The 14,362-nt window shown below is 41.8% G+C and overlaps 1 protein-coding gene across 1 annotated transcript in view; it reads right to left on the reverse strand.

Annotated features, from left to right (window-relative positions):
- Positions 1–14,362, reverse strand: part of NPRL3 (NPR3 like, GATOR1 complex subunit) — an 89,243-nt gene that overhangs the window by 21,106 nt on the left and 53,775 nt on the right. Inside the window, 4 exon segments of the mRNA XM_043962860.1 lie at positions 1,756–1,862; positions 14,163–14,249; positions 14,251–14,298; positions 14,300–14,321. Coding sequence (XP_043818795.1) covers positions 1,756–1,862; positions 14,163–14,249; positions 14,251–14,298; positions 14,300–14,321 — 264 coding nt within the window.

Consider the following 14,362-nt stretch of genomic DNA (forward strand, 5'->3'; position numbering starts at 1 on the left):
TATAAAAGGCTTTGAATGTTAAACCGAGGTTTTTACACTTGATGCTGGAAGTGATGGGGAGCCACTGGAGTTTAATGGGTGGGGGGAGAGGGAGGGCAGGGACCTGGTCAGACCTGAACTTCAGGAAGATCATTTAGACAGCTCAGTGGAAGAGGGACTAGAATGTGGAGAGACGTGGGGCAGGAAGACAACTACAAGACTATATACATGTTCCATCCTTCTAGTGGATCCAATATTAGCCCCTTGGGAGAAGGGATTAATTAATTTTTTTTTAATCTCTGTATACCCACCATCTAGCACAATGCCTTGCACAGAATAGTTATTTAATTTCACTTGCTGAACTGAACTGAAAAATGAAGAGGCTTATGTGACAATTGGAGTAACGCCACCTGCTACAGAATTACCGTAGGAAAGCTCCGCCATGAGTAGAAGGCATCTGAGGGCAAGCCATGTGGCTTGGAAAGTCAGTTCCTTGGCGTCAGTAAGTGACGTTTGCTTGTGGGTACTGTCACTCAAAGCTACCAGTCAATTAGCTTGGAGCTGGGGGGGCGGGGGGGGGGGGGGGAGGAGGGATGTTTCTGGTTTTCACAGGAGGCTTCTGGGAGGAAGAAGGGGCGAGGTTCTCTCTCTCTCTCTCTTTCACCGGGACCTCAGTGGGGGAGTGGAGCAGAAGACGCTGGCTCCCTGAGATACATAGCTGCATCTAGGCCTCTTTCTCTCTTCACCAAATTCTTATGCTCCTTAATAAATGCTTAAAAGTCTAAATTCTTGCTAAAGCTTCTAAATTATTGGTGACCACTCATTGAATTTTTAGACAGTGTAGCTAGAATTTTAGCCCCTTACACTTATGTTTGTTATTACATGAGGCGACTTACTAATCTGACTACAGAGATGAACAATCGTTCAGTGGATAGAGCCCTGGGCCTGGAGTCAAGAGGACCTGAGTTCTGACTTCAGACACTTAATAGCTCTGTGATCCTGGGCAAATCACTAAGCCAATCTAAACCTCAGTTTCCTCAGTTGTAAAATGGGAGTAATAGCACCTACCTCCAAGGGTTGTTGTGAGGATCAAATCAGATTTTTGCAGAGCACCTGACATAGAGTAGTTCAACTGCTTGCTAAAATGTTTATTCTCCCCATCTTCACCCTCACCTCCTTCATTCCACTGGATTTAATAAGCACTCTAGACTTAAGACTCCAGAAGCAAATAGGTGGCACTTTGTCAGTTCCAGGAATTAGAAGACTAAATCCAAGACAATATTAGGAGTACAACTCTAGCTACAAAACCTGACCCCCCAAGACCACAGACACTGTCTGATGTCAGGAGGCTAGAACATACAAGGACTTATTCGTCACTCCAACAGAATGGAGCACTTGAGGTGGCATAGTGGATAGAACACCAGGCCTGAAGTCATCTTCCTGAGTTCCAATCTGGCCTCAGACACTTACTAGCTACGTGACCCTGGGCAAATCATTTAACCCCATTTACCTCAGTTTCCTCATCTAGAAAGAACTCCTTAGATGGAGTTCACAAAGACTGGGACATGGCTGAAAAATGACTGAACAAAAACAACTGAACCGTACAGAAAGGAAGTAGGTAAGAAGGACACAAGTGCCCCACTGCTTTTCTTTCTAACTGCAGCTTAAAAAAAAAAAGGTGGGGAGGTTGCCAGTGCCTTCACTTTTGGCCAAATGAAATCCCCCATGGTATGATTCAATCTTTGGTAATTGCCAATAGAGCCAGTTCCTACTCACAGGCACACGCTGGCATTGGGAGACAGCATGTAGACATTGTTCTCACACAGTGGGTAGATGATGATGGCCTTGCCCCAGTATACCAAGTGGGCAGCAAGCTGGAAAACCTGCAGAGACAGAGGAGGCAAGGGAAAATAAAGCTAATTACAATCTGGGTCTCACTCGGTAAGAGGTATTTGCTAGAGGTCCAGGAGAATAGGTGATCATTTCTGCTTCCTCTCTGGGGTGATTATCACAGGTCTCTGAAGAGACCCCCCATTTAGAGACAACATGTGGCAGGTAAGAATGAATCAGAGTTTCAAATGAAATAATGTATTTTCAAGGCTTGTTTCCTATTTTTGCACCAATTTTTACATTTCCAGCTTCCTACCAGGTCCCAGTGGGCAGAAATTGTCCAGACAGACAGTCCCTCCCCCTAGCTTGGAGCCCTGGATTTGTGCTTTAAACAGCTGAACTTGAAATCTGCTGTTTTGTATTATCATTTCCTGTGTAGTTCAACACACTCCTATTTTTAAAGAGGGTCATATTTTTTCAATCAGAGGTCCCTGCTATCCTGGCCTCTTCTGAGGGAAAGGGCTGGCTTCCTTATGACAAGCCATTTGTCACCAAGGCTATGTCGCAGTGGTGGGAGTCGTGGGACCATGCGGTCCTTCAGGAGGATTCAGGGTCCCTACAAAGACAGTGTCAGGCCTCATCTGAGTTAATACTATAACTACTCAGGACAGAGTAGGTTTAGCAGAACACACAAGCACATGGCAGCATTTAAGGAGATTTGACACACCACAGTTGTTAGTTTGAAATACGACAGGACGTCTGTTTACGTTTTTAAAACATCTGTTCATTTAAATTATTTCTGTTTTGAGAGGATTTGGGAGGGGGGGGTTGTTGTTGTTTTGTTTGTTTGTTTGTTGAGAAATCCACAACAGCCTCAAGATAACTGAAGACTGCCTAGGTTGGGAAGACAGTAGGATCAGGAATCCTTGTCCTAGAAAAACAAGTGTCATATGGTGCTAAGGGTTTATATGATTTAAAATGTGAGAGTCATTTGAGAGACCAGACAAATCTTTCACCCGGGGCATGCATTGCCAGCACATGGCAATAGCTCCATAATGCCCATGGACACAGCACTTCATGTTACAAAAAGCTCATTTTTAGCTCATTTTATCTTTTTCCAACAAGGCAGGTAGTATAAACATCTCCATTTTACATAAGGGAGAAACTAAGGTTCAAAAATGTAAACTGACTTGCTCAGGGTTGCCACTAAAGGCAGAGATGGGATTTCACCTCAGATCTTCTCTGCCACCCCCTAACCAGTGGGTGGTCATCTGGCCTCAGTTTAAATTCCTCCAGCAAGGAAGAAAATACTTTTTTGTTTTTGTTTTTTAGAAATCACTTTTTTTTTTGGTAAGAAAACGTTGTTCTATTATTGGATGGGTCTTTCTCTCTCTCATTCTCTCTCTCTCTCTTCCTTCCTTACATCCTTCCTTTTCTTTCTTCAATCTTAATGATTTTTTTTCTAGTTACATATAAAGATAGTTTTCAACATTTGTTTTTATAAGATTTTGAGTTCCAAATTTTTCTCTCTCCCTCCCTCCCTTCTCTTCCCCCTCCCCAAGGCAGAAAGCAATCTGATATAGGTTATACATGTACAATCACATTAAGTACATTTCTGTGTTAGTTATGTTGTGAAAGAAGAATCAGAACAAAAAGGAAAAACCTCAAAAAAAAAAAAAGTAGAAATAGTATGGTTCAATCTGCATTCAGATTCCACAGGTTTTTTTTCTGGATGTGGAGAGAATTTTCCATCATGAGTTCTTGGAATTGTCTTAGATCATTGTATTGCTGAGAGGAGCTAAGTCTATCAGAGTTGATCATGACACAATGTTCCTGTTACTGTATACAATGTTCTCCTGGTTCTGCTCACTTCACTCAGCATCAGTCCACTTAAGTCTTTCCAGGTTTTTCTGAAATCTGCCTGCTCATCATTTGTTACGGCGCAGTAGTATTCCATTATATTCATATACCACAACTTGTTCAACCATTCTCCAATTGATGGGCTTCAATTTCTGATTCTTTGCCATTTTTTGTCTATTTAAAGTAAGGCTCTTTCCCCCATAAAAATAAGAAGTACTACTTCCTAGCCCTGATTTCCCCTTATAAAGCTAGACATGCCCAGAATTGTGATTATAAAAGGGCTTTCCCACAGGAAAGTGATCTCTGGTGGCTTGGGCTTTCTTTAATTTGCTCATTCGAATTCCTTGCAATAAGGTTTCCTTTGGATTAATAAATACCATAGGAGAGTAAAACCTACTTTGCTTTCTGCAGATGAAAGATTGAGTCCCTACTCTTGTCTTGTGGGACAGCTTGAGAAGGAAACTTGAATGGAAGTTACAGGGAAGTAGATTTCAGCTTAAGGTAAAGAGGAATTCCCTGAAAATGAGACCCATTTGGCAGGCAGATTTCAGAAAAACCTGGAAAGACTTAAGTGGACTGATGTTGAGTGAAGTGAGCAGAACCAGGAGAACATTGTATACAGTAACAGCAACACTGTGTGATGATCAACTCTGATAGACTTAGCTCCTCTCAGCAATACAATGATATCCAATACAAATCCAAGGGACTCATGCTGGAAAATGCTCTCCACATCCAGAAAAAAGAACTGTGGAATCTGAATGCAGATTGAACCATACTACTTCTACTTTTTGTTTTTGAGATTTTTCCCTTTTGTTCTCATCCTTTTACAACATGACTAATGTAGAAATGATTAATGTGATTGTACATATATAACCTATATCAGATTACTTTTTGCCTTGGGGAAGGGGGAAGGAAGGGAGGGAGGGAGAAAATTTGGAACTAGAAATCTTATAAAAACAAATATTGAAAACTATCTTTACATGTAACTGAAAATAATAAAATATTAAGATCCAAAATTTATTTTTTAAAAATCATGGGTTCTATCTTTTGAACCTAATAAAATAAAATAACTGTAGGCAATATATTTTTTTAAATAGACAAAAAATAGGGAAGAACTCTCATTTACTTCACTCCACAATTCTGAAGCCTACCAAGCTTTTCTTAATACATCCATTCTCTTCTTAGTCTTGCATTTGCATGCCTGTAGGCTATCATATTTCAATTTATACTCTTGGAAATGTCTCCAGAAACAGGTTGAGCATATTTAAAAGGGTAACTATAAGGTGCTGGCTGTCTTTTTCAATATTTCCAATGAGCCAAGATCTCAGTGGTTTAGGCAACTCCTTCCAATGATGAAGACCAGAGCCTTCCATGCCCTTAGCAGATGCTCTTCATGAGTTGTTGTGGCTGAAAAAGTCATCACTTGGTAACAAACCACTTGAAAATAGGCCCCTCCAAACTTAGCTAAGCTGGGTTTCTCAGATGAGAGTCCACTGACAAGCCTTTGCTCAGTTTGATGGGATCTGCCAAAGCATGTGCTCTACTGGCACAGCCATTGAAAACCTGACCCCACCATGTCATTAGGAGGCTTCCAAAGAAGGCTTTCTGTTGAGGAAAGTGCTGGTCAAGCTTGTGCTCTTGGGTGCAGGCTCTCCTTTTCTGTCCCCAACTCCGTTTCTCTCGCCTCCCCTCCCATATCTTTCTTTCTTTCTTTTTTTTTTTCAGGGCAATGAGGGTTAAGTGACTTGCCCAGGGTCACACAGCTAGTAAGTGTCAAGTGTCTGAGGTCAGATTTGAAACTCAGGTACTCCTGAATCCAGGGCCAGTGCTTTACCACTTCGCCATCTAGCTGCCCCCCCATATCTTTCTATACACAGACACAGACACAGACACAGACACAGACACAGACACACACACACACACACACACACACACACACACACCATCACATAGTAATCTAGGAATTCATTAATCATTATTCCTCCTTAATAAAAATAATGACAATGGTGTTAAAGCCTGAGGCAAGTTACTTACTAGACAAAGGTCTTAACCTTGGTTTGGATACACTGCTAAAGACTGTGCATACTATCTGAAACATCCTGGACTGCACTACTTGGATTTTAACAACTGGAAAAAGGGTACTAATGGTAGGGGTGAGAGAGAAGCTGGTACATTGTAATAGCACACACAGAAAAACTTTCAGGAGGACGCTACGTCAAACCCTTCAGAGGTGTGCCCAGCTAACCTGGTCACAAGCATAGACCCTAATCACAAAATCCCCAAATGGGGGAGGTGGCCATCTGAACCTCTCCAGCTCCGCTCCCTTTCAATGTGCTTGTTCTATAATGTTTTCAAAGCTGTATATACCCTATCAGAGTCAGGAATGTAGATGAATGCCTTAATTCATAAGAAACAAAAGCATCAGAGGTCAGTTTGGGACATAGGCCCTGGAGCGAAGGAGCCATTTATGAGGGCTTAGACTTCCAGACAACCAAGGTGGTAATCAATATTTATTTACTGGCAATGCTGCTATTAAAAAAGGGCGATGTAGGGGAACCTAGGTGGCACAGTGGATAAAGCACTGCCCTGGATTCAGGAGGACCTGAGTTCAAATCCAGCTCAAACACTTGACACTTTCTAGCTGTGTGACCCTGGGCAAGTCACTTAACCCTCACTGCCCCACAAAAAAAAAAAAAAGAAAGAAAAGAAAAAAAGGGCGCTGTAGAAAGACAAACAGCAGCACCAGGGCAAGGAAACCTTTAGTTAAGGCAGCAGCACAGATCAAAGGGGAAAACTAACTATACCCACTGGGGACTCCTGGGACTCAGGGTTGTCTTTAAGAACAGGGAAGGCCAGGGTCCCCTAACTAGAAAGTAGGTTCCAGCACCAACAATCTAGATCAAGCTGCCATTCATAATCAGAGTTTGAAAGCTTTCACACACTGTGCATACTAACACACACACAACCAGACACAGTCAAATAGAAATTTGAAAAACTGAAGGCCTATGTGATAAGTGATTTTTTTGGTCTTTTCCTTCTTTTTACCTCCTTAATTACCTTATTTATGCTTAATGTCAGACATTATGGATGTGTCTCAGATACAATCACATCCACAGAGATGCCCAGGGACAGCCCCCCAACACACCACCCTTCAGTTGTACCCCAAATCTATCCTGCTACTCTTTTGACCCCTTTCCCCAAATCTCCCATTGTTCTCTCCACTCACACAAGCCTTACAAACATCCCATCCCTCATAAACCACTCCCATGCATATACCCCCAGGTAACCATCCCTCCTATATCTACACACTATTCCCATACAACCCTTCCAAGCACACATTTAATCCCTCCTCCCACATATACATACCACAAACACAGATAAACATATTCAGATACACATACAACATCCCTATACACTCAAGCATACGGACAGACAAAATTCTTATATGTTCGTGTGTGTGTGTGTGGTGTGTGTGTGTACATACAAACCCATACAGACACAGTCCCATTAAAAGACAAATGACTGGGGGCAGCTAGGTGGGGCAGTGGATAAAGCATCGGCCCTGATTCAGGAGACCTGAGTTCAAATCCAGCCTCAGACACTTGACACTTACTAGCTGTGTGACCCTGGGGCAAGTCACTTAACCCTCATTGCCTAGCCCCCTCGTCAAAAAAAAAACCAACTTCTTGTATCTAAAGCTGAAAATATCAATCAACAATTCTCTGATCATTTACCTCAAGTCCAGTATAATGGTAAACTGTAATTTGATTCATTTAATAAATAGATATTTTGCACCTGTTCTGTCCAGAGATGTGTCTAAGTGAAACAGGAGAAACAGAGATGAATGAGACAGTAAAAGCTTCAAAGAATACATTAAACCCATGGCTAATTGATCAATAATAGGTTGAGAAGGGAAGCTGGGGTCATATCTTTAACCATATAAACCAGGCATTTGTAACGTGGTGTCCATGACTAGAATTCTGGTCGTCTATGAACCTGGCTGGAAAAAAAATGACATCTTTACTTTCAATAGCCTTTGGTTTCCCTTTTGTTGTTGTTGTTGTTGTTGTTGTTGTTGTTGTTTTGGTTTTGGGGGGGGTTGCTGGGCAATTTGGGGTTAAGTGACTTGCCCAGGGTCACACAGCTAGTAAGTGTCAAGTGTCTGAGGCTGGATTTGAACTCAGGTCCTCCTGATTCCAAGGCCGGTGCTTTATCCACTGTGCCACCTAGCTGCCCCTCTTGGTTTCCTTTGTAATCCTGCATATTTTATTTTATGCATTTGAAAAAGGAATTGTGAGAAAAGGGGTCCATAAGCTTGGCCAGGCTGTCAGAGGGCTCCATGCTATACAAAAAGGGGAAGAACTCCTGACTAAACTGTCCCTGGATGGCCCAGAGACCAGACACTAGACTGGACTGGGTGGGTCATGAGTCAGTCCCAAGGGGGCATTTCCTAAGTTCTGATGTTCTTGGTGACCAGATTTTGTTTCTTCCTTAACCATAAAGACTCATGTAATTTCCTTAGTCTGTGTGAGCCCACAAATAAAGTGAAAAAAAGCTCTCTAGCTTCCAGTAACTCCAGGAAAGCAAGAGAATACATTCTTCTGAGATTTCAGCTGAGAGAAGTCAATGACTGCCATCTAGTTGTAATGGTCCATGTACAAATGCACACACAGGGTAGAGAGAAGGGGTAGAAAGCACATGTTTCCTACAAGGAGGCCTTTATTGGTCTCAGCTGTCTTCACAACAACTCTTCTTCCTCTTTTTCAAATCAGTTCTTCCCCAATTCTCTATTGCTTCCCAATGGCACCATCATTCTCACAAATATTCATGTTCCGGTAGTATAGTGGATAAAGCACTGGCCCTGGATTCAGGAGGATGTGAGCTCAAATCTGGCCTCAGACACTTGGTGCTTACTAGCTGTGTGACTCTGGACGAGTCACTCAACCCTCATTTCCCAGCAAAACCAAACTAAACCAAATCCTCACACTCAATGCATGCATGTATCCATCTACACATCCATCCAGCTTTCTTTTTTGGTAAATACTATTGTATTTTTTCCAATTAAATGTAAAGATAGTTGTCAACATTCTTTTTTTTTTTGGTAAGGCGATTGGGGTTAAGCGACTTGCCCAGGGTCACACAGCCGGTAAGTGTTAAGTGTCTGAGGGCAGATTTGAACTCAGGTCCTCCTGAATCCAGGGCCGATGCTCTATCCACTGCACCATCTAGCTGCCCTTCAACATTCATTTTTAATAAGATTTTGAATTCCAAATATTTTTCTCCCTCTCTTCCATACCCTCTTCCCAACCCAGCAAAGAATCTCATACAGGTTAGACATGTGTCAATGCATCTTTCTAACACAGTTAAATTAACCTTTTTTTTTTTTTTTGGTGAGGCAATTGGGGTTAAGTGACTTGCCCAGGGTCACACAGCTAGTAAGTGTCAAGAGTCTGAGGATGTATTTGAACTCAGGTCCTCCTGACTCCAGGGCTGGTGCTCTATCCACTGCGCCACCTAGCTGCCCCTAAATTAACCTTCTTAAAGACAACTCTTGTTATACCTTTCTGGTACCAAAATCCTTCAGGGGTTCTCCCCTGCACGTGGGATAAAGCAGAAGCTCCTAACACGTGAGGCCCTTCATAAGTTCTCCCCACCCTGCGTGATCTCTCATTCCTAAATAAATCGACAAACTCTGGTATTCACAATCCCTTATGTTTTCCCTATTCCTCACTTTTGCTCAGTCCCCTGACCCCTACAATGTGTCCCCACTTATCAAAATCCTGTCCAGTTCAAATGCCATCTTCTCCACAAAGCCTTCATGAGCCAACCACAAGTCATCCTCTAATTCTCCTCCTCTGAATCTCTATACACTTTGAGCCCATCTTCTGGACCATGTCACATTATACCTTGTACTGTAGTGATCTGGATATGTTTTAACTCCTTAACAGAATAAGCTCCACAAGGGTAGGGGTAATGCTGTATACATCTGTGTATATTTACCCCAAACCCTAGCACAGTGTGTGGTACATAGAGGGCACTTAATCTTTGACGGATAAATGAATGAATGAATGGATGGACGAGTGACTATTAAATAACCAGGAATGGGGAAATTTCCTTTTCCTCTTGAAAAGAATTAACACCTTTAACAATTACTCTGTAGAAATAAGGAAAATGCATACACATCAGCTTTACTGTTTGTATGGAAGAGGGAAAAGCGAGCCGGTAGTTATCATTTTGCCTTCAATTAAACCATGGGATTTTCTGTGGCCTTACCCTTACTGCCATGCAGATTCCACATGCTTCTCTTCACATTCACCTCCTACTCAGATGTTTTAAAATGCATTTTACATTTCTACAGCTACTGAGATAGCTTTTTTATGAGATGAGGCAACACCCACATGGCCTAGTGGGAGACTCCTAATCTCCTGACTCTCCTGGGTCCTAGAGCTAGCTTCAACACTTAAGAGCTATGAAACCCTGAGCAAGTCACCTAACCTCTGGACACATATGAGGGATGATGATTACAGTGATGTCAATGGTGATATAACCTTAATCTTATATGTAACCTCTATCTACTTTAGGTAGAACCTCCTCCCATGGCCCAATATACTAATATAAGCCAAATTACTCATTCTAGATGGACTTACTCCTAAAGCATGGGAGGTGCTCAGAGTGGGAAATAGAAAAGATGGAGAAGACAGAAAATTAGATTGCAGATTTTGAAGGACAGTCAAATGATGAGAATTTAAACTGATTCTCATTAGTCCTAAAGCAAAATTAGGACTAATGATTGGAAGTTACAGGGGGACAAATTTTGTTTTGGCTCATCATAAGGAATAACTTTCTTCTTTCTTCCTTCCTTTCTTCTTTGTTTCTTTCTTTCTGGGGCAATGAGGGCTAAGTGACTTGCTCAGGGGTCACACAGCTAGTAAGTGTCAACTATCTGAGGCCAGATTTGAACTCAGGTCCTCCTGAATCCAGGGCCAGTGCTTTATCCACTGCCCCACCTAGCTGCCCCCAGAATAACTTTCTAATAATTAGATCTATCCAGATATGGAATAGGCTGTCTCAAAAGGAAGTGCATTCTCCATTACTGGAAGCATTCAATGAAGGCAACATGAATATTTGGGGATTTGACAGAGGGGATTCCTGATTCAGGTATGCATTGCTCTTGATAACCTCTGAACTCCATTGATTCTGACCAAACAAAGTGATAGCTCTTAAAAAAAAAAACCTAGGTGAAATTAAAAAAAAAATTAATGTAAGTAAAAGCATAACATATCAATAATTCCTTTAAATTTTAAATCACTATTTGGCAATTATAGAAACCCCTTGCCTGTGGGACTAAACTCTCAAAAACAGCCTCTTTTCTTCCTCATAGTCACCTGAAAGCAAGTTTTTGTGTGTGTTGTTAACCTGAAGCATCAGGAGGTGGAATAAAATGCCTTAGACCTAATCTGACTGCCACCTTCCAGGGCAACATTACCTTGTGCAGCCTGGCAAATGCCTTATATTCTTCAAGCACTTCTAAGGTTTCTATACCCCATTTTATAGAAGACATGAAGGATCAGAGACAGGGATGTCCCCATGATCACATTATAATATGCAAAATTATGTACATATATGAACTCATTATATTCTCACAACAGCCTTTGAGTTAGACATTACAGGTATTATTTCCATTCCTCAGATGAGCAAACTGAGCTGAGAGGTTAAATGACATGGCCATGGTTATACACCAGAAGCAGGGGTGGCTCCAGACCTCTCTTGCCTCTCTGTCCAGTGTTTCTTTCCAGAGTACCATGCTGATCCAGAAACTACAATCTACCCTCAGGACTCTTTCTGTAAGGCCCTACGACTGGTTACCTCCCCAAAAATCAGACCAGTCTGTTTCCCCTCCAAAAAGTGGTGCAATACATACAGTCACTTTCGTAGCTTTCCAGAACATTAATTAACCCTCTTTGCTAACATGTATGCTATAATTATGGTCAAACTGGCTAGTTAGGGTGCTTGCTTCCTGCCTCAGGTGACCACACAGTGGGATGCTGCCTTGGACCCCTTCTAGCCTTCCACAGGGTCCTAATCAAAAGTTATGAAGGTTCATAAAATTTCCTAAATGGCTGATAGAAAGCATTTTAAAAATCCCATCAGATTCTTTGGGGAGTTTCTATTGATATTACTAGGATTCCCCTGGAGCACATCTTTAACCAGGCATTCCTAGACTGCTTAAGTTCCACTCGTGATTGTTAACTGTGTTGATAGAAGATTAGTCAGTAGAGAAACGGAGCTGAGGCATTAGGAACCACAGCCACTGAAGATTAATCTGAAAAGGAAGATGAAACATCTCTAAAATAAGGAGAAGAGAGTATTTCATTTCTGTCGGGTCCTGTCAAAAACACAATTGTTTCAAATAAGGCCCCTACCTAGAGCAAATAAAAAATACATTACACAAGAGAAGAAAGTGAACTACACAGTCAACAGCAAGGTATCTAGTTGTCATTAACATCAAGGGCCTGAGAGTACCAGATCAGGAAGAATGGCTCACTGATAAGATCAGAAGCCAGCATTTATATAGTGTCTTAAAGTTTATAAAGCATTACAAATATTTGAGCCTTATAATAATCCTGCATAGTAGAGACTATTATTATACCTGTTTTTCTGATGAAGAAACTGAGAAAATAAGCATTTATATGCACCTACTATGTGCCAGCACTGTTTTTAGGCATTTTACAAATATTATTTGATTCTTACAACATCCCCTGAAAGGTAGATGCTGTTATTATCCTCATTTTATGGTTGAAGAAATTGAGACAAACTGAGGTTAAATGACTTGTTCAGTTACACAGCTAGTAAGTATCTACAACAGATTGGATCTCAGGTCTTCCTGACTCCAAGTCCAGATCTGTGCCTGCCACTTACCTGCCTGTGAGAACAGAAGGTAGTGTGTTACAACTGTAAACAGTAGGAACCCAGGAGTGTGGAAACCTATGATGTCGTCCCAGCTCTACTGCTAACTAGCTGTGTGAATGTTGGGCAATTCGTTTTCTTGCCTCAGGGCTTTAATTTTGTCATTGATCAAAGGGATCTGGACTAGTGATCTCAAAGACCCCTTCCAGCCTTGACATTGCCTAGGATTCTATGAAAACCATCCAGAAAAAAATAATTAAGTGCATCTGCCTCATATATGTAAAAGCCCAGCTGGGGAAAAGATTTTTCAGGGTGGTCCAAGAGTGTCTGACTAATGTGAGGAGAAGCAGGAGACAAACAGCCAAGAAAATACTTTGGAAAAATCAGCTAACAGAACTTTTCAGAAGAGCAGTCTCAAAGGCAAGTGGTAGAAGCATCTTTAACTTTAAAAACCGGTCAAAAGGACTATTAATAAAATCTTCCTAGGAGAAGAGCCCAGTATTTCTCATCCCCCGGTTGCCATGAGAGATTGTTGAAGTTTTCAAACTAATTAAGGGGGCCTCTCCAGTGGACATTACCTCGCTCACTGAGTAATGTTGAGTGAGCAGCTGCAGGTTCTTCACAGCAAAAGGTGGTCTTTATCATTCTCAGGAGGGCAGGGGAACAATTTCGTCAGGTTTTCCTAGTCTTCAAATCTGTCTCCTAATCTCCTACCAAATAATCTTATTCTAATCCTTTCACCTTTTACATTCCCTTGGAACAAAATAACTAGTTTCCAAGGAACAATGAAACATGCAAGAAGGCCTGTGCTTAGGCTTTCAATGTTCTATCTATTTAACTAAACCTGTGAACATATATGCTGCCGTTCAGAAGATTTTCAGTCGTGTCCAACTCTTCGTGACCCCATTTAGGTTTTTCTTGCAAAGATCCTGGAGGGGTTTGCTATTTCCTTCTCCAGGCTCATTCACAAATTAAGAAACTGAGGCAAACAGGCTGAAGTGATTTGCCCAAAGTCACAGGACTAGTAACTTTGTGATCCAGATTTGAGCTCAGGAAGATGAGTCTTTCCGTGACTCCAGGCCTGGCACTCTATCCACTGTGCCAACCTAACTGCTCCATGAATATATATATGCATAGCAAGAAAACAGGATGAAGGTGAGCATAACCATTACAGAGGACACCTAAGAAACTGACCAAGTGGTGGCCGAGCTATAACAACTGCTTAAATGTTAGGGAGATCTGGCTAACTGAGCTGGAATTCTGTTCCAAATCATCTATCTGATACCAATGTAAAGGTGATGAAGACTTTTTATATTCATATTAAGGCCCAGAGTCTTAGAAGAGACTCCAGTTTCCTGATTCCCCTCCATTCCTATGCTTTTGACTTTCACTATGAACAGCCATTCCCTATATCCACAGGCAGATAAACACAGTAGTTGATCATCTTTGTGTTATGGGATATGGTCCTCCTTCCATTATAAATTCCTTTCCCTTCTTCCCTGCCACCTTCTCACTTCCCACCCATCACGATCTAGTGGTTTCCATGAATCACTGCTGTTCAGTAGACGTTGCCCTCTCACACGTACCTGCAGCAGTGCCAGATCGGCATCCGAGCAAGCTGGCTGCTGATTCTTCACGGCAGAGGTGGTCTTAATCACTCTCACAAGGGCAGGGGGAACAGTCTAATGGGAGTTCATTGAGTAGGGAATTCTCATCATTGAGCCAGCAGTAGGGCATGGTAAGGCCTGCACACAGGAGAAAAACCCACATGTTAACAGAAATCATT

Source organism: Dromiciops gliroides, chromosome 1, assembly GCF_019393635.1.
Source record: "Dromiciops gliroides isolate mDroGli1 chromosome 1, mDroGli1.pri, whole genome shotgun sequence".
Taxonomy (NCBI): domain Eukaryota; kingdom Metazoa; phylum Chordata; class Mammalia; order Microbiotheria; family Microbiotheriidae; genus Dromiciops; species Dromiciops gliroides.